Source organism: Amphiura filiformis, unplaced genomic scaffold, assembly GCF_039555335.1.
Source record: "Amphiura filiformis unplaced genomic scaffold, Afil_fr2py scaffold_34, whole genome shotgun sequence".
Taxonomy (NCBI): Eukaryota; Metazoa; Echinodermata; class Ophiuroidea; order Amphilepidida; family Amphiuridae; genus Amphiura; species Amphiura filiformis.
In genome coordinates, this window is record NW_027305498.1 from 623,220 (window position 1) to 643,343 (window position 20,124).

The following is a 20,124-nucleotide window of genomic DNA, read 5'->3' on the forward strand; positions in this document are numbered from 1 at the left end:
CAAATTCGAAGCTAGAGTTCTCGAGTAACCTTCGCCATTTTTATCCCACCTCGCATGCTCGCGTAAGTTCACTCTGACCCTGCGTCACATGATTGATCAGCGAAAGTAAAAGTCATTATATTAAAGTTATTCATAACCTCATTAATAAACGCGATGCGTGCGATCCAATCATATTTTATTATTTGTGAAAACGCGAACGCAAATCGAGGTCATTAATATCTCACAATTGACCGCAAAATGCGTAATTGTTCCAATGTCGCACACAATTGACTTCTCGTGCGCCAGTATTGCGTCCAACGAACTGGCGCGCTGCTGGCTGCCGATTTGGATTGCGCGCTACCATATTTGCACAGATTCTGATACGCACTTTTGTTATTGGTCGTTTTGTTTTAGCCTGATATATTTTGGGGAAGGGAAGATGTAAAAATTGTTTATTTTTACAAACTTTTGAGGAAAATTTTCAGAAAAAAATAAAGTTACTTTTGTGAGGACGTCCCCGTTGTTTTTAACGAAACCATCACGAACATCTAAGCCGCCGAATCGCGTTTTAGTTCTCGCACGTGTATTACGCGAACGCATTATCGCGCGATCATTGAGGAGCAACAAGCATGCCACCGTTGCGTGGCGGCTAGCGCGCCCTGACTAATATCACTATCAACTATTGTGAGATATTATACACCAGAAAACCAATCAAATTATGTGAATTCTTTACAAGACGCACCCATTGAATAAGAATGAATTTAAAAAGTGAAAAGTGACGGTTATGAATGAGGTTAATGACTGAAGAAGAGTTTCACGGATGTGACTCGAAAATGTTTGTGAGTAAAAATCATTGCTTGTGTGAATAAGTTTAAACTTTCCTGAAATCATTACGGTAATGACTTTGCATCAGTTATTTTTCGGGTATTGTGAAATATCTAAACATTGTGCTTTGGAACTCGGAATATCCCTCGCAATTAAATACCCTCAAAACAACAGATGTACAGTCATTAACCTCTAATTTTAGAGGAGAAAATCCAAAATAAAAATAAAATAATTAAATATTTTTCAATTTTGGATGCGGGCGGTTAACAGTAAACTAAGAATCGAGTGTGAAGGGCCTTATTGATATATTCTCTTGGTCGGGGCCATGTCACATCAATTCATGCATTGGCGTGAAAACAACTTATCACATATTTGTATTTGCAGACAGTCGAACCTGGCACAATAGTGTGATAGCTTGTGATACACTCCAGAGTTCAGTGAATGCGAATGTTGTTTCACTCCAGTGCTATTGTCAAGCGGTTCATGCCCGTTTGTCCGACCGACAGAATTAGATAATTCTTGGCCAAGTTTAAATACTCCAAGTCGGCAAGGTTGTAGTTCAATAATAATCACATATGCATAACCTAGAACTAGAAGTTTGCATTGCACACATTTTACACTTTGTTTGACGCAGTATTATACATGTGCAATGGACAGACGTAAAAGGTACATTTGAGCTTATAGCTTGTTTCCTGTAGCTTTCTCCAATCCGTACAAACACATTTTGAACGTCCAAATTTGGAAAATATCTATTTGTGCAACCTCGGACTAGTTCGAACTTGGTCAAGAACTACCAATGTCATGTATATTTTTGATGTTATTAGATTTCTGTTTGTGGGATTTTTTTTCAGATTCCTTGCATCTGGAGATGCTCAAACATCAATAGCAAACAACTTCAGAATTGGGAAATCAACTTTGCACTATATTCTTCAAGAGACATGTGAAGCATTGTGGATAGTGCTGAAGGATGAGGTTTTGAAATTTCCAGCCTGTATAGAGGTATGTTTTTTAAATGTACTGTATCATTACCTGTTGCTTTAAAAAGTATTGATTGTGATCATGTGATCAAGATACGCCACTATGAGTATGTGATAGGCCTACACATTTTACAAAAAAAAGTGCATCACATAGTGGCGTATAGTGGATGTGTCACTTGCTGCACTTTTTATAATTTTTGTACCACTTTCTTACTGTACGCCAATGTAAGGCCAGAGTATATTATGGAAGACATATTCGTCCACGCACGAATTTGAGATTTTGTGTTATTTTGTAAAGTGAAGGGATCAAAGTGACGGTTATGAATGAGGTTAATAACTTTGCATGGGTAAATATGGAGGGCATTGTGAAAAATCTAAACATTTTGCTTTGGACCTCGGAATATCGGGATATTCCTCGGTTCCAAAGGCAAAATGTTTAGATTTTTCACAATGCCCTCCAAATAACCGATGTACAGTTATTTATAACCTAGACTAATCGGTGGTGGGGGGCAAGCCTTGAAATAAGCAGGAGCTGGGAGCAAATTTGCCCTTACAATTTAAAAAAATACAAAGCACCCAATAGCTCCTGGTCTTTATAAGATTTACATGAGCCAGGAGCAATGTTCTAAAACAAATTGCTCCTTATTCCAGTTTTGCACTTGATGCAGAAGTGCTGTATTGTATGCAGAAAAGGATTTATTTTTTGAAAACTTAACCTGTTTCTTCCAAAATTGCTCCTGGTTCTTGTAAAATGCCAGTGAACCAAGAGCAATGTTCAAAAACAAATTGCTCCTGGTTCCAGTCCACTTATTTCTAGGCTTGGGGTAGTTTTAATTTTAGTTGCTAAAAAAAGTCGGCATCAAATTTATTGATGCCGACTTTTTATAAATTTGGGACCCCCCTTCCAAAGAAAAAGATAGCCTCCTAACAAAAATTGTTGTAGATGGTGATATATTTTGTTACAAACAAGCATTTTTTATCAAATTAACTTCATTCCAATTTGTTTTTGGTGATTTATTTAGGAATGGAAAGAAATTGCTGAAGGATTTAAAACCAGATGGAACTTCCCAAATTGCCTGGGGGCAATAGATGGGAAACATGTCAACATGCAAGCTCCACCCATGGCAGGATCCAAGTGGTTCAACTACAAAAATTTCCACTCAATGGTACTTATGGCTGTGTGTGATAGCAATTATTGCTTCACATTTGTTGGTGGGTTCATATAAGGTTAATACCGATACTGCAATGATTTTGACTAAAAGCCAATGTTGACATGGTGCTAGACATATGGTTGCCAAAAAACAAATATGGTAGATTAAGGACCGATGCATCCATATATCATGACTTTACTTTCAAAATGAGACTTTTTCATGGTGAAAATTAGATGCGTTGCATGAACCGTTGTGAAGCCATAAAAATGTCAATTTCAGAATGGACCAGGCATAATACCATGCGTTTCAAAATGATAAATCGCAATCTAGTTTTTTATACAACCAATTCCGCGCACATTTCAATGGACAATCACTACGTATGAACAGTGCATATGAATGATGTCAAATTTTCACACCTCAATGTTGCTTTATTATAATGATTTCTTGCAAACATAAAGGAACATATTAATAGTTTGACTTTCCTTTGTAAGTTCCTTATCCTTGACTCTCTTTAATATATTTTTTAATGGATAAATTGTGTGCATTTTCAACAGTCTCAACATTAATTTTGTATACATGTGCAAAATCTTCAAAACTGGCTAAATATGTGAAATTAATTTTGACTTTTTAAGGGTATTACATGGCTTCTTCATCTGCTTGATTCCAATGGAGCGTAAGTTAATAACAGAAGCAGCCATGCAGAGAATGAACTAATAAACGCAAATGTACTATGAAACTTGACATAGCTCGTGAGTTATGCCGGGGGGTCATGAAACCAAACTGTAGAGCTTGTCACGCTAAAAGAGTTGAATTCAAGTGAGAAAGTGAATACTATTTAAAATTACTTGATATGAAAGCACTCCTATACTAAAAGCAGAACGGAATATTGACACATTGCGCTATTCCATTTGTAGCCCCAGTGGCGTAACTAGGGCTGGTAGCGCCCGGGGCAAGAACCAAAATTGGCACCCTTACCCCACACCTGAGAATATCTTAGACACGGGCAGTAGCTAGGGGTTGTGGCACATAATACCCCCCCCCCCCCCCAATTTTTAGCAAATAAGGCTAATTAATTTTGGTTACTAGAAGTTGAATATCGTTCTTAAAATATTCTTTCAATTGATTTTGAGCTGAAATGCGCGCGAAGCGCACGAATGTTTTGACTTTCATCGCTTGGAGGGGCGCAGAATCGATGCTGAATTGGTCAATTTGGCACACCCCAAAGGGTGGCGCCCGGGGCATGTTGCCCCCCTGCCCCTAGTTATGCCACTGTGTAACCCACTCTACCCCTGTGGAAGAATTTGGAAATATATGCCACAGAGGTAGAATGAATTTCAAATGGAATGAGCACATTAGGCAGCTCCATTTGAATTTCATACACCCTCTGAGAAAGAGCCCTGGAGAAAGTGTCAACCCAAATATTTCTCCGAGGGAGAGTGAGTTTCAAATGGAGTTGCTAATGTGTAAATTCCATCTGAAATTCATACTCCCCCTGTGGAAGATATTTCCAAAATCTTCCACAGGGGTAGTGTGGATTTAAATGGAATAACCCACACAATAATTTACATACTCTGTTCATTTGGTTCTATATTTTACTCAAAGAAGACATATTAGAAAACAGTTTCAAATCAAATTCAGTAAAGTATCAGGGTTTTTTAATCATGACATAATAACATATATACATTCCTCAAAATATTGGTAAGTTTATTTTTGCTATTTCCATTTTATGATATACAGATATAGGTGCACCTGGACGCCAGAGTGATGGGCGGGTGTTTGCGGCTAGTGCTCTGGGAAGGAAGGTAAATGACAAAAGTCTAGGATTACCAATTCCGGAACCACTAGAATTGGGTGGAGAACCTCATCCTTTTGTATTTGTGGCTGACGAAGCGTTCCCACTTAAGGCAAACATAATGCGTCCATATCCCGGTAGGCTGTTGACAGAAAGACAACGCATCTTCAACTATCGGCTATCAAGAGCGCGGCGCGTTATTGAGAACAGTTTTGGAATTTTATGTCAAAAATGGCGACTGTTTAGGTCATCCATAATTGGGTTTCCTAACAATGTAGAAATGTATCTTAAGGCAGCAATTGTGATGCACAATTGGCTGAGGAAGGTCGAGTCTAAAATACACCCTAACAGGCGAGCATATTGCCCTCCACGGTATGCAGATTGGGTAGATAAGTCAGGCAACCTGAAAGATGGCTTGTGGCGAGAGGAAGCAAAGAAGAACCCTTCGTCAAATTTGCAGACTGCACCTCGACTTGGATCCAACAACCACACTTTGGATTCATCTATGATCAGGTCTGGTTTTATGGAATACTTTTCCACCTCAGGGTCTGTGCCATGGCAGCTACGCCATGTGAGGCATGAAGTGGAAACATGACTCTGAGGATCAAATTGATATTAAATTGAAAAGTAGTGCATAGAACAAGGCTTGGTTTGTGCTTTCTCCATTGTGTTCTTTGAGGATCTTTGCTGAGGTTCAGTTTGCATTTTTCAGGGACGATGATTATTTGCTTCTTGTCAATGTCACTTACTACTCCCAATTTGACTACAAACAAACACTTTAAATTGTCGGAGACTTTTCACAAAATATTGGCTATAGGCTTGGAGTTTACTCCTAATTTTGATATTTTATGTTAATTTTTATAATTGATTAGCCGGTAGTTGTAAATGCGCTTTCATTCTGTCAATAGCCTATTGATTCTATGGAGGGGGGCATGCACTCCCATTTTGAATGCAACACAAATGTAGGGGTGTTATGACCTGCTATTTCAGCACCACTTATATCGCCCCCAAAAGTCCCAAAGGACTTTATTTTTCAATTAGAACACCAACTTTCATTTATCATAATTTTTTTACTTAATTTTAAAATAAAAGTTATTTGAAGTCACATAAAATTCAATGTTTCTTTTGGCTCTCATCCAAATAACCTATTTAAAAAAAAGTCATAATCTCATTCAATACTGGTTTAGGCCCAAACAGTTTGACTATCACCCCATATTTTGTACTTTTTGCTCTCATTGAATGCCAAAACATTTATGTTCTCACCCATTGAGCCCATATTTGCTACATTTTGATCTCTTCAAATGCCACTTAATGTGAAGTTCCAGCCCTACATATCCATTTCATATTGAAGTGCTGCCCTCTCCACCTCACCCCCCATGTTAATTCATCTCATCATAATGTTTAGGCAACAACAAACCATAAGCAAGTTATATAAACTCTGCAAAAATGAAGAATTTGTCACTCCTTTGACCTGTCAAATATTTGCACTCGATTATGTTGAATGACCATGTGATCGACACTGACATGTGCATGATAAAATATTGTTATCTCAAATACCTCATTTGCTAGAAAAAGTTTTAAATTGAAAACCTTTTTTCCAGAATTATATAATTTGTGCATTCTCAAAAGTTTCAAATTAAGATGATTGTTGAGATGGCTAAGCGTGGCTAATTCACACTTTCTTGTAATGAGCTGTCAACAGCCCGTAGCGCTGTTCATTCAATTGTTAATTTAAAATGCATGGAAGGATGATTGATGAGAAAATCTACAAAGTATTGTCAAACTCAGCCATTTTGCACTATGTGCACCGCCTGTTAATTTTCAACTTTTGAAAATGCATCAGATTTCAATTACAGATTTTGACCTTGTTTAGAAGTTCTGGTAGCAATTGTGTTACAAATTGAAGCTAATAAGATTCTGAGTACATCCTTACCAATCATATTGTTATAACACAATCATGTAAATATTTATGACTGAGGTCAAAGGAGTGATGACTTTCTGTTTGTGTTGATTTAAGTATTGTTCCAGCTTTCATTGATACATTGATTCATTTAGTAATTTTGTAATTAATTTTTAATGCTTTCTCTTTGATTTTCAGGGGGACAAGATATGAGATTGACAGTGTTATACAGTTTCATATTAGTTTGTTGGTCACTTCACGTATTGACATTTAACATAGTGACATTTAACGTTTGATAATAAAATACACATACCGTATTCATTCCATTAACCGTCCATGGCACTTAATCAAGTAAATTTGGGTGGGTGCACATTACAGAATAAGGTATTGTTTTCAGCCACTGTTGTGCATCTATCTTTTCTTCTTCTCAAGGGTTCAGTTGGCACGCGCTAAAGTTTGTGATATTGTGTCATATCACATGGGTTAGAACCAATAAGATTGGAAGAACTTTCTCAAGTGTTTAAGAATTTTTACATTGTTGAAATAATTGCATACGTAAAAAATGACCAAAATATTCAGTCAACATCATCAGTGTGCCATATGTTTCAGACCATAATCCAGAATTGCATGGGTAATTAAAATGTTACAGTTTGTTTGTTGTAAAGTCACTGGGTAGTTAATGGAATGAATGGTACTACAAATGTTATTTCACATTATATGGGTATCTTGAAGCTAACATGTATGTGCCTTTGTTATCATGAAATATCAGTGGTCACATTGACTTGTTTACAACTGCTCTATAATACATTGTACATGGTATGCGTGTCTTGAAATTTTGACAAAAATCTCTATCTATCTACCTGCTATATGATGTGACCATGAATATTGCTCTAGTGTTTGTACCTCCTGCACTCAAATCAAAAATGGTTAAACTCCCTTTGTCGGGGTGTATGGCAAAGGAGTACCTTCATGATCTTCTCACCTTCCAACTTAAGGTAGCGGAGAAGTGTAATTTCAGCTTTAATTTGTTTTTGCCTGCCCATTTTTGTTCTGATATGGTCACCTGCCAGGTGACTGATAGGTAGTAGTTGCACTATTTTATATATAATTTGCACATTATCAGGGCTACTGCATGATTACTCAGATACATTGTAGAAACTCACCCTTTGTCTACTGTAATATCTAATTAAAGTTGAAGATTAGATAGCTGTGTACAGACATTCCTCCACACAAATTGCACAGCTGAAGGTTAAGAACTGCAAATGGCATATGGATCTAAGAGTAAGGTTACCATTATTGTTGTCTAAGTGTCAGTTGAACACATTTTTGACCAGGAGAATAAACAAATAATAATTATTAGCCCATCAAATACAAATCCTGGTATCTGGTGGAAGCTCATGTTGATCTTAAGTTAACCCAGTCAGTAAAATTTGGCATTGCGTTTTGTTACCTGAAGAGATTTGATTACGCCTCTTTTTCAACCAAATCGATCGTAATGACTCTTGTAGTGAGGGATAAACATTTAACTACAAATTGCCTCGGGCAAAACTCACATCCAGGGAACTAAATACCACACAAGGTCATTTTTATGTAACTGATTGACCCATGTGTGTCATATACTGCCTCTAGCTATAATGACAGCCTGGTGATGTGGTCAACTCATTGACAGATACCAACCTCAGTAGGGATTTCAATTTTTGATCAATTAATTCTCTTCAGGTAGTAAAATGTAATGCATGTACAGTTGGTCACTACACTCGCTGACAGATAAGGGAGTGTTCGGAAATACCTTGGTGGGGGGGGGGGGGCTGGAAAATATGTAGGGGGTCATACAATTTTGGAGTTCTGATTGGTGTGTGAACAGGGGGGTTAAAAATTATTTGACATGTAAAAGGGGCGGTGTCAAATTTATAAAGCTGGCGCTGGCGATGCAAATGCAGCAGTAAAACCAGAGCAAAAGTACATGGCAGATAAGGGTATTTGATCGGGGTGCAATGCTCAGTCTGACATGCCGCTAGTCCCACACGCTTCTAGTCCGACACGCCGCTAGTCTGACTACACAAATTCCCTATACTTGCGTCAGTCCGAAAATGAAAAACACTGTGCTAGTCCGAAAAAAAAGCATGCGCTAGGTCGAAAATGAAAACCACTGCAACAGTCCGACACGCCACTAGTCCGAATCTGAAAACACTTTTTCAGTCCGACATGCTGCTAGTCCGAATGCGAAGGACATCACTGCGCTAGTCCGAATCAGGAAAACACCTCTTCAGTCCGACACTGCGCTACTAGTTCGAAACTGAAAACCAGCTAGCACTAGTCAGAAACTGAAAACCACAGCGATAGTCCGAATCTGAAAAACACTGCGCTAGTCCGAATCTGAAAAAAAACACTTTGCTAGTTTTGGGTTCACGAAGGGGGGGGGGGGGGGTAAAAAATACCATGCAAAATTTTTTTCCAGCCCCCCCCACCAAAGTATTTCTGAACACTCCCTAAGAATCATAAAGAATGGGACTGGTTTACCATTTGAATACATACACAGCATATTATAAACACTCAAGTGATTCTGATGGGTCAAATGAATCTCCAAAATAATAACTATACAGACTGGTATAATCTGATAGGCCTATTGTACTATTCAAGTTGAAACCAATACCACATATGGAAGACAAGACCCTAATCTTCCATGCAGAGAGAGTGAATTTCAAATGGGTTTGCTTGAAAGGGTGACTCCATTTGAAATCTACACTACTTTATCATGTGTATGAGATATTAAGGCCAAGTAAAAATTGTTTGTTTGTCCTGACTCAACCTGGCCTATTAATTTTGAAAAATGGGAAAAATGTTTTTATTGTGCAAAAGAATACCGACCTCAATTTATGAAAATCCATTAACACTTGTGCTTCCAGTCTATATTTTTGCATTCTATCCAAAAGCATGTTTTCAAACAAAATTTATCACAAGACCTGCTTTATCATTTAAATCAAACAGCACAATAGCATAATATTGCTAGTTACACATTATTTAGGCAACTACATGTGTATTTAACCAGTCAGAGATTTGTTATTGATGTACAATCTATTCTTCTTCTTGAGGAAATTTGCATTTGAAAATAGTTTGCATTATCAGCATTTGCGCCTCACTTGCAACCTTTGGAGGCAGTGGTCTGAGTGCAGAAGCGACGAATTCCCCAAAAATATCGAAGTCATCACGCTGTACTGGTACCGATAAAGCATTGATGGCGTCAGTCACTTGCTCCTCTAAAGAAGCTGCAGATAAAACAGAGATTAGAATGTATATATTAACTGTAGTATTAAGTGATAACTTTAGCTTTACTTTGTATTTGCTCACTTTTATCTTCCAAAGATCAAAATAATACAAACATACATGTATTATGTTGTGTAATAATTGTTTAAACTTATATTGTGTTGGATATGTGTCACAATCAGGTCAATGAGGGCCAAAGGCGGCAAATACCGTCAACACAATTTTACTTTATATAACTTTGGAACCGAGTATACTTGACCTTTGAATTGTTTTCAGTATTATAATAGTTAAATGTTTGTAAGATAGTAATTATAGTATATCAATTTAAAAAAGTGCTTCCTTTGTCCCCCTCCCCACCTACAAAGTATATTGTATGACACAATCTGATAATCTGCTTCATAGGGGTGGGGATGGGGGGGGGGGCAAAGGAGGTACTTATGAAATTTGAGTTACTATAATTATTACCATATAAAATATTTTAAATGTCTAGCATAATTGGTTCTAAAATTCTGAAGTTCTGTGATGTTTATTTCCTAATGTATTTTATTGCTTTTTTCCTTCATGTTTTTGCATTTATCTAAATTTCAAATTTGCTGCCTTTGGCCCATATGGATCACCAGACTGTGTGAATATACATCAATGTCTTTACTCATATATATATAAAATGTACGCTCACACTGTCAGCACTGAATAAAATAAAAAATAAAAAACGATAATAATCATATCAAAATGCAAATATTTGTCTCTGGTGGAAGCCTATTCTTCTTCTTGTGGAAATATACTTTTGAAGAGTATTTGCATAATTTGCATTTGAGCTTGACTTGCAAATTTGGGATGCAGCGGTAGGAGTGATGAAGCGATGAATTCACCAAATATATCAAAGTCATCACATTGTATACTGAATCCTAGGGCATTAATTGCTTCATTAACCTGCTCCTCTAAAGAAGCTGCAGATAAAACAGAGATTAAAATTTATATATTAACTGTAGTCCATGGAAATTATAAAGTAGAAAACAATTCTAGAAATAGTTTTATTTACCCGCAATCCATTAGGCCCAAAAAAAATAATTGTTTGTTTGTCCTCCACAGCTTTGAAAGAGGACGTGCGGTGGGCGGATTTTTTTATTTTTAATTTTTTAATTTTTTTTTTTCGGATTTAGGCGCATTCCTGGACCTAGCTAGAGCTAAATGCTACAATCACTCATGGTGACTTAAAAAAACGAACATTTTGTTTCTTTAATGCAGTTAAAGTTATAATTTGTGTTCATGTCATAGTCTTTTAATGATTTCAAATCCAATGTATTTTGAAGTCACTAAAATAATAGACTATGACATGAACACAAGTTATAACTTTGCATATTGAAGACACAAAATGTTTTGGGGGGCTTTTTTAATTTTCAACATGAAAGATCTTAGTATTTATCTCTAGCTAGGTCCAGAGATACTCCAAATCTGAAAAAAAAAAATTGAATTTTACTATTTAAAAAAAAAAAAAAAAATTTTGGTCAGGCCTTAATCTGAGGAGCGGGCGGTGGAGGACAAACAAACAACTTTTTTTTTTTTTGGCCTTATGGTGAATTAAAGCATTTCGTCCATTGGTGTTCACCGTAGAAATCATCAAAAACAAATAAGTGAAAGGGAAGATCACATGCCTTTTAAAGAAAGAAACAATCACAACCTAAGGGGCGCATCGTAAGGGGCGCCAAATTGATGAATTCAGCATAGATTCTGCACCCCTTCAGCGATGAAAGTCAAAATTAGTGGCATTTGTCCACATATGACATGATCAAGGGGAATGAGTCACATGTCGACCCGGGTCAAAAATGAGTTTAACATATGTTTCTAAAGAAGACATTTAGAACTATCAGAAACTGAAAACCCCATCTTGATACAACTTTTCGTTACAAAGTTATGTCAATTTATCAATCGCTGAAAACAATATAAAACAAAAGAATTAAAACCCTTTCTTTGCCAATATCTCATAATCAATCGACATCCGACTCATTTCCATTGATCGTGTCGCAATTATGTTTGCGCAATTGTTTTGAGAATGGGGGGATATCTATCCTTGGCCCAGGGCAGCACAACTCCAAGCTATGTCACTGTTTATAGTTTGGCTTAAAGTGACTGAAAGTTTTTGAACATATGGGGAATCAAGACCCAAGGCCCCCACTTTTGAAAACCTGCGGATGCCATTGATTGACCTGGTGACTTTCATGGAGATTTAATTAGTTACTCTGACTGGAAATGCTTTGTTGCATTGTCTTTGACGATTTCCATTGTCTTTGAGTTCATCACAAAAGCTGGCATTTTGTCATTCAGCTTTTGTGCTGGGGAAGGAGCCCGGGGGGTGGGGGCATGGTCATTGACAAGGGGGTATCATGCGTGGCCACAAAGTTTCAAATAGCACCCTAAACAAGTATTTACGAGGTCTGAAAATACACCCCTAAACAAGTATGACAAGTGCAGTTTCATACCCTAAATAAGTATTGACATTATTTTTGCCCCCATTAGAAGCAAGTAATTCAGTCATATTTTGACTCTTAAAACCCTTCATGATAACTGGGAAAACACAAATTCAAAAGTTCATAATTTTTAACCTTATTACATACTACATTTGTCTCAAAGGACCCTAAACACTGATTTATTGTACAAGGTATACCCTTTTTCTTAAATTTCCTTGTTTTAGATACCCTATTCACGATACGTAAGTACAGTGCCTGATCATGAAAAAAGACCCTTTTTACTTGAATCTTTGGCCATGCATGATACCCCCTGGTCAATGACCATTCAACAACTCTTCCTATACCTTTGTACAGGAGCCAACCGTTGTTAATCCGTGATGAATCCACACTATTACTGTAGCGTATACGCGAACGCGAGCGAGACTACGCGTTACGCGAGAGCGCGTAAAATTCGTCATGACTGGAACCTTTGTGCGTATGCAAGCTTACAAGTTGAATTCAGTATTTTTCAGGTAGCAGCTAAACATTGCTGTTTTATTCTGTAGTTTTATTGCTGATATCAACAGAGAAATCATCGAAGTTTTTGTAAGGCTGAGTGGCAATGATTAACTGACATTCCTCGTAAAATAATCATGAATTATACGATCTTTAGCTTCTTTTCGTTGTTGAAAGGATTCAATCATGTTTCACCGTTGTTCATCACCGTTTAACAACTTCGCGTCCGACGCTCTGCGTGGTTTAAGTAAACCACGCAGACGACGCTGACCGCATCGTTGTTAAACGGTGATGAACAACGGTGAAACATGATTGAATCCCTAATTAACCTGGGGAAGGAGTTCTTGTACACATTTTCATTTTGCCTCCAAATTTAATATCACATAGAGCACAATTTTGTATGTCCAACACCGTCATACATTATTTACCTGATTTTTTGGTATATCTACGACGCTTTGTTGCTGTTGACTCCTCAGCTGTCTGTTGCTGCACTCCCTGTGGTACTGATCTGCATTTTGTAAATTATAATTTAAATTACATACATAATTTTGAAACTATCATATTATTCAGTTAAGGGGGTACTACACCCCTGGTCAATTTTTTGCCCATTTTTGCATTTTTCAAAAATATTATAGCACATTTGTGACAAGTAAGATATGTATATTTAGGGCAAGGCATACAACTACTGCTCTGAAAATTCAGCAACTCAAAGCAAATAGTTACTTATTTATTGATCAAATATTGGTTTTCCCTCATTTTTGACTGCAACTCCACAACTGTTGTCTGTGCTGAAATAAAATTTCCAGTGCAGTAGTTGACTAGTCCTTGCCCCTATAATATACATATCTTACTTGTCTCCAATGGGCTATAATTTTTGAGAAAAATTCAAAAATAGGCACAAAATTGGGCAGGGGTAGTACCCCCTTAAGTTTGATCAACTCAAGAATTTGGATGCTACAAAATCGCGGTTGCTTTAGGCGCTAATTTCAATTTGTATAATTAATTATGGCAACTAATTAGAAAAGTTGATTAAGGCTCTAATTAGTTTAATAAATGCAAACAGACATTTGTCCGATAGGTTTGTTGAATTTTATGTGTACTTTAACCCATGTACCAAGTACAGTACCACAATACCTCTTCTAATCTGAAAATTTTACTTTGCATAAATCATGCATATAATTAGTTCTTGTCAACTTCTTAGTTTTGCACTATTTTGACAGGCCTTTTTTTTGTAACCAAATGTCCGATGAAAAATCTATATCCAATAGTGCCACCTTAAATATCAATTTTTTAAGTTATTTAAAAATGCTCCTTGGTTTCCACCTGTTTTTTGCGGTTTCAATTCATTATTGTCCACTTCGGTGGATCTGAGCATGTCAGAAATAGTCAATAGCATTTGGAACATATTGATGCCAGTTACTTACATGTCCTCATTTCTTGAAGTTGAAGCTCCTTCAGTAGGCATGGTACTGAAAATGAGAAGATAAGGATATATTAATATTAAGTTTTATTAAATGAGTTGTGGGATATACATCAAGTCTTTTGGACCTTGTCCAAGTTGTATAGCCCTTTTTGCTAGAATATTGACCCGGAATATGGATAGCATCTGTAAAGATTTAAAGAAAATTAAAACTAACCTATCTTGAGTCAATGCACCTGGACCAGGAAATGGGATCTCCACCACATCACCAGTAATCTCCACAGGAAATATAACCGTATTGCTGTATATTAAAATCACATAAAAATACACAATTAATGCAAGTACAAGTGTTTAAAGGGGCATTTCGTGATCCACAGCCTCATCCCCCACTTTTCTCAAAAAAGTTGAGATTTTTATATCACTGGAAACCTCTGGCTACATAATGTTTATGTACAAAATATCTCTTGCAGATTAATTCGTTTAGCTAAGATATCGTGAAATTTGAATTTCGTTCTGGTGCATCATGCATAACTCGCAAACGCAAAATCGGAATCAACTGATATTTTGGGAATAGGCTTTTTTCGTGGATATCTACTGAAAAATGTCATAAAAAGAGGATGCTAGGATCACGAAACACTCCTTTAAAGTATATCAGTGGCGTACCGTGGCCGCTCCAACCCAGGGGGGGCTGAAGAAAATTCAATTTTGCCGCCCCCTCCCAACAGCCCGAAAAGGTTGACCCAATTTTTTTTCGGTGGTTTGAAAAAGTGAACAGCAAAAAAAAAAAAAGGATTTCAGCACCCTAAAAGCAACACATTTTGATGTTTAGTAAAACTTTTACTACTTCTTTTTGCCGCCCCCTACGTTTTTGCCACCCCTGTTTTTGCCGCCCCTTCTTCGTTCTGCTGCCCCTTCATTTTTGCCGCCCCTGCTTGTACCCCGGGGGGCTGGCGACCCCAACCCCCCAAATATGCGCATGTATATTGTACTATTTTTACATATTCTTACCTAAAGAAGACAGTTTATAATCATATACCGGGGTAATATATATTTGATATATCTTAATATCTATTTGTTGTATAAAACTTGCATGCCAATGATTTTATTGTCTTTTTTATTTTATTACCTTTATTGCATTTAAATAACATTAAAACATTTTGTGGACATGTCTTAAAACTTTTGAATATAGCCAAGTCAAGTGGTGCTTCATCATAATTATGAGAATTTAATTGATAAGCAATATATTAGCACCTGTTTGGTGTACTTACCTATCAGTTGAGTTCACAACAGGATTTGGAATGTTTGATACAGTCCTGAAAAAATAAATAAAATACAACTATATTTATAAATCATTTCATGCATGAAATAGAGAAACAAATGGTATACGAAATTGAATGTTTTTGAGAACAATGGTAAGAATCTTTTTACGAGATGAAATAGGGAAAATTCTATTCAACGATGCTTTTATACCTCAAAATACTCATTCCTATTATTTCCTTTGTATGAATAAAAAGCAACATTTGATATCTGTTTGTACTTATATATTTCCAATTAATTTTATCACTAAGAAAACAAAATAAATGAAAATATATACACCATATTCATCCATTAACTGCCCATGCCCCTGTAAGCACCCCCACTGGTGGAATAAGGAATTTCCTTAAAATGCCCTGTTTTAGGCCAAATTGGGCCACAGCATGCACTGTACACCGATTTATCAGGTCTGGGACTTACTGCATGGAGCTGTGTTTTTGCATAGACAAATAAGACAATACATGGGTGAGTGCACACACACAGTAAGTGGGAAACTGTTCTAACTGCAAAATGTGTTGATAGTGGACATCCCTAATACTAGCTCATGTATACCGGAAGTAAAAGAGATTATCCTTACTTGGTGTGATGGGGGTCCGGGATGCTCAAGAATTCATCCATGATGTGGAAATAAGGCCACGTACTGGCCGGTGTAGCAGCACCACTGCCACTTGGTTCAGTAGTGAGCTGCTTTGTACGCTGCTTTTGATAGGTTGTTCTCAAGTTCCTCCACTTGCCTTCCACAGTTACAAAATCTGGTCAAAGTTTTAAAAAAGCGATTAAAACTTGCATTAATATTATTGGCAATGGTGGGAATTCAGGGCCCGTCCATTGGATCTTGTTTTGACCTATCAAATAGCACTGGTTAAGGTACCCCGGAGATTCGCCCGTCCATTGCTGGCAAATTGCTTGGATCTTTTTTCAACTTATAATTGGTACCGGTTAAGGTACCCCGGAGATTCGCCCGTTCATTGCTGGCAAATTCCTTGGATCTTTTTTCAACTTTTCAAATAGCACCGGTTAAGGTACACCTGAGAATCGCCCGTCCATCGCGCAAAGGCAAATGCCTCTGATCTCTTCAAATAATTGGTACCGGTTAAGGTACCCCGGAGATTCGCCCGTCCATTTCTGGCAAATTCCTTGGATCTTTTTTCAACTTTTCAAATAGCACCGGTAAAGGTACACCTTGAGAATCGCCTGTCCATTGCGCGCTGGCAAATGCCTCCTCTGATCTCTTTTCAAATAATTGGATCTTGTTTCGACCCATCAAAGCACCCGTTTTTTTTCTTCAAATAATTGGTACCGGTTAAGGTACCCCGGAGATTCGCCCGTCCATTGCTGGCAAATCCCTCGGATCTTTTTTCAAATAATCGGTACCGGTTAAGTTACCCCAGAGATTCGCCGGCCCATTGGCAATTGCTGGCAAATCCCTTGGATCTGCAGTATAGGCATGCACAGGCTTCCTGTACTTTTGCCAACTTATCTTTTCCATGTTTCTTCATTTCTGTTTTCTTTCCATACAGTCCGTCATGCATTTAAGCTTGGCATGATGGCATTTTTAATTTTATTGAACCTGGGCCCCCATCAAGACCCATGCAGGTGTGTGTCCAGTTCGCAACGCAAACTTGAAAAACCGGGCAATGAACAGACACGTCATTTATCGGTATGACATTGTGCAGAGCTACGGTATGGGTTCCCTGTACTAGGTGTGTGTCCTGGACTGACAAAACAAAACATAGCCGTCGTGCGAGTGCGTAGATCGAATACAAGTACAGTCATGACAGTACTATATCATGTAAGCTTAAAAACACAGACAGTCATGAGAGTGCCGATATATTCACTTGTGGATACATTTTTAAAGTTGAAATTGAATGGAGGAAGGCCCGGGAGCTGGGAGGAAGGAAGATTATATAAATCATCAGGCTTGATATTTTTAGCTTCAATTATTAATGCCAATGTTCCACGAATTACTAGTTTTTGTACTCACCCTCGACTGGCCACCCAAGTGTTTGGCACACCTGCCGCCACAGAGAGTCCTTTAATCCTCTATTTTTATTTGTAGCCTTGGTGAAATCCCATAATGCAGGGTGGTTTTTTACTGCGATTATGAGAGCTTCAGACATGGTCGCTGGATTCCACGCCATCTTGTCGTAGTAATGGTCTAGCAGACGACGATACCGGCCCGGTACAAACAATCCCGTGACAACAAGGTCAAGGGTCAAATAATTCGCGAATCTGATTGGTTATCGCCGCGTCGTCGCCGCAAAAAGTTGATTTTTTTTCAACTCAACAAAGTCGTCGCCGCGACATCTGCCGATGGACAGCGATGCCAAATCTCATCGCTGTGACGTCACTCAGCGATAGTAGAACGACGTCGGCCGATATCGGCAGACGTCTGCAGACGCAAAAAGACGTAGTATGAAACCCACCATTAGTCGCGCTAAAAGTCGATCGATACATGTAAAAATCAGCACAATTCAGAGATACACCTTTTTGCTATGAAATTAATTTTCTCGGTCAAATATTAAGCAATATTTTTTTTCTTCAGTAATGTCAGTTAAAAACTTGGTGCTTGATATACATTTTTTAAAATCCTGGTGTTAAAATTAAGCATCAAATTGTGTCTTTTAGTGTGATATTTTTGATTTTTATAGGCCTTGAATTCGCCTGCGAGCTTTTTACGGAATTCATGTTTTAGCGTCTCAAACTAAAATAGTTTGCTAAAGAAAGATATTTCCCACCTCTGTAAAGCACATCGTGTGGGTCTATATGTTATAGTTTTGTCAGAATTTCCGTTTTTGTTTTACCTTTTTCCATTCATGATCCGAAAATGTCAAACTAAGTAAAAGTAGGCAATGGTGAGTACTTTTATCTCGAGAGCAACCAGCAGAAATAGTCGATATTTCCTTTGTTGTTATCCAGGTCAATTTTTCATTGAAAGCAAATTGCCCGACCAGCGATTAAATCCCCAATTGGGTGTTCTGGTTAAACATGATCAGTAGGAGCGCTATAGGTCTGGGAATTTCTTTGCTATATTGAAGTTCTGGCAACACTATAGCCATGCCGGTATTCCTATTAAACCCAGGGATATCGATCCACAATGCTAGTACTAGCCTTTAGATTTCACGTGTTGATTTAGAAATTTTTTCAGCCGACAGTGAAAGATGGTGAAATCAAAACGGAAATTCTGACAAAACTATGATATATAGCTCACGGTGATGTGCTTTAGAAAGTTGGGGAAAATCCTTCATTAGCGAACTATATTACTTTGAAAAGCTAAAAGGTTGATCCAAGAAAAGCTCGCGGGCCGAGCTGAAGCCTATAAAAATCGAATATCTTACACTAAATGACTGAATTTCAGGCCTAAGTTTAACACCAGGATTTAAAAAAAATCAGTATCAAGCATTATAGTTTTTCCAGCCATTTACTGAAAAAATGAAAATTATTGCTTTTCATTTGGCTGAGAAAAAATTTTTACACTGAAAAGGTGTAACTCAAAATTTTGCTCATTTCAACACCAATTTCGATCGTTTGTATTGCCTCATTAAATGACTGAGTGAGCCTTGCAGAACAAAAGAATCGGTTGTGCAGGTAGCTGACTGTTATTATATTATGCCCGGATATTATGATCCTTTGTGTTTGTAACAAACCATTATAATAAAGCTACAGCGATATGTTAGAAATTGACTTCATTTATAAGAGATGTTCACACGCAGAAATTGGCCATTGAAATGTGTTTGATTAATGACATTGCGATTTCACATTTTGGACCGGACACCTGCGTCATATAAAACGAACGCTCGTCAATGGCCGTCGGTTCATGTAAGGCCGTCGGTAGACGGAAGGCGTTGGTGAAAATGATGAAAAATTGTGAATGAAATTGAATTTTACATAAAAATTTTGTGTTTTTATGATGGTACCGCCTATAATCCTTTTTTTTTTTTTTTTTTTTTGCTCTTTACTTTTTCAAACCATGAAAAAAATTTTGAGTCAACAAATCACAACTTCCGTCGGCAAAAAATATTTCCGTCGGTACATTTACAAGTTGTGCCCCCTCGGTTACACGTCACTAGTCATAAGGGTCGCTAGTCATAAGGTTCATAAGTCATAAGGGTCGCTAGTCATAACGTGTAGTTTCCTATACCATGAGTTCGCTAGTCATAAATAAAACAAAGGGTTCGCTAGTCATAAGAAAAAGGGTTCATTAATCATAAGGTCCGCTAGTCATAATAGAAAAATAGGTTCGCTAGTCATAATAGAAAAAGAAGACCGCTAGTTATAATAGAAAAAAAGGCTCGCTAGTCATAATAGAAAAAAAGGACCGCTAGTCATAATAGAAAAAAAGGCTCGCTAGTCATAATAGAAAAAGAGGACCGCTAGTCATAATGCAAAAAGAGGTTCGCTGGTCATAATAAAAAAAGGTCCGCTAGTCATAATCAAAAAATCACGGCCGCTAGTCATAATATAACAAAAGGACCGCCAGTCATAATAGAGAAACACGTTCGCTAGTCATAATATAAATTTGGGACCGCTAGTCATAATAAA

General features: G+C 37.4%; 2 protein-coding genes across 3 annotated transcripts; one reads left to right on the forward strand and one right to left on the reverse strand.

Moving 5' to 3' along the window:
* Positions 1–421: 421 nt before the first annotated feature.
* Positions 422–8,435, forward strand: LOC140143972 (uncharacterized). 2 transcript variants are annotated; one of them, XM_072165805.1, is made up of 5 exons: positions 424–1,470; positions 1,656–1,803; positions 2,804–2,993; positions 4,670–4,734; positions 6,823–8,435. In XM_072165805.1, the coding sequence occupies exons 1-5, from the start codon at positions 1,454–1,456 to the stop codon at positions 6,835–6,837; spliced, it is 435 nt and encodes a 144-aa protein (XP_072021906.1). In that variant the 5' UTR covers positions 424–1,453; the 3' UTR covers positions 6,838–8,435. The 2 variants fall into 2 exon arrangements, with proteins under 2 accessions (XP_072021905.1, XP_072021906.1); XM_072165804.1 differs by having other exon boundaries at positions 422–1,803.
* A 968-nt stretch (positions 8,436–9,403) lies between these two features.
* Positions 9,404–17,925, reverse strand: LOC140143958 (uncharacterized). The gene is made up of 7 exons (XM_072165789.1): positions 17,567–17,925; positions 16,160–16,334; positions 15,537–15,581; positions 14,486–14,569; positions 14,273–14,317; positions 13,277–13,356; positions 9,404–9,890 (listed from the first exon to the last, which is right to left on the reverse strand). Exons 1-7 carry the CDS (start codon positions 17,721–17,723, stop codon positions 9,700–9,702), a joined length of 777 nt encoding a protein of 258 aa, XP_072021890.1. The 5' UTR covers positions 17,724–17,925; the 3' UTR covers positions 9,404–9,699.
* Positions 17,926–20,124: the final 2,199 nt, after the last annotated feature.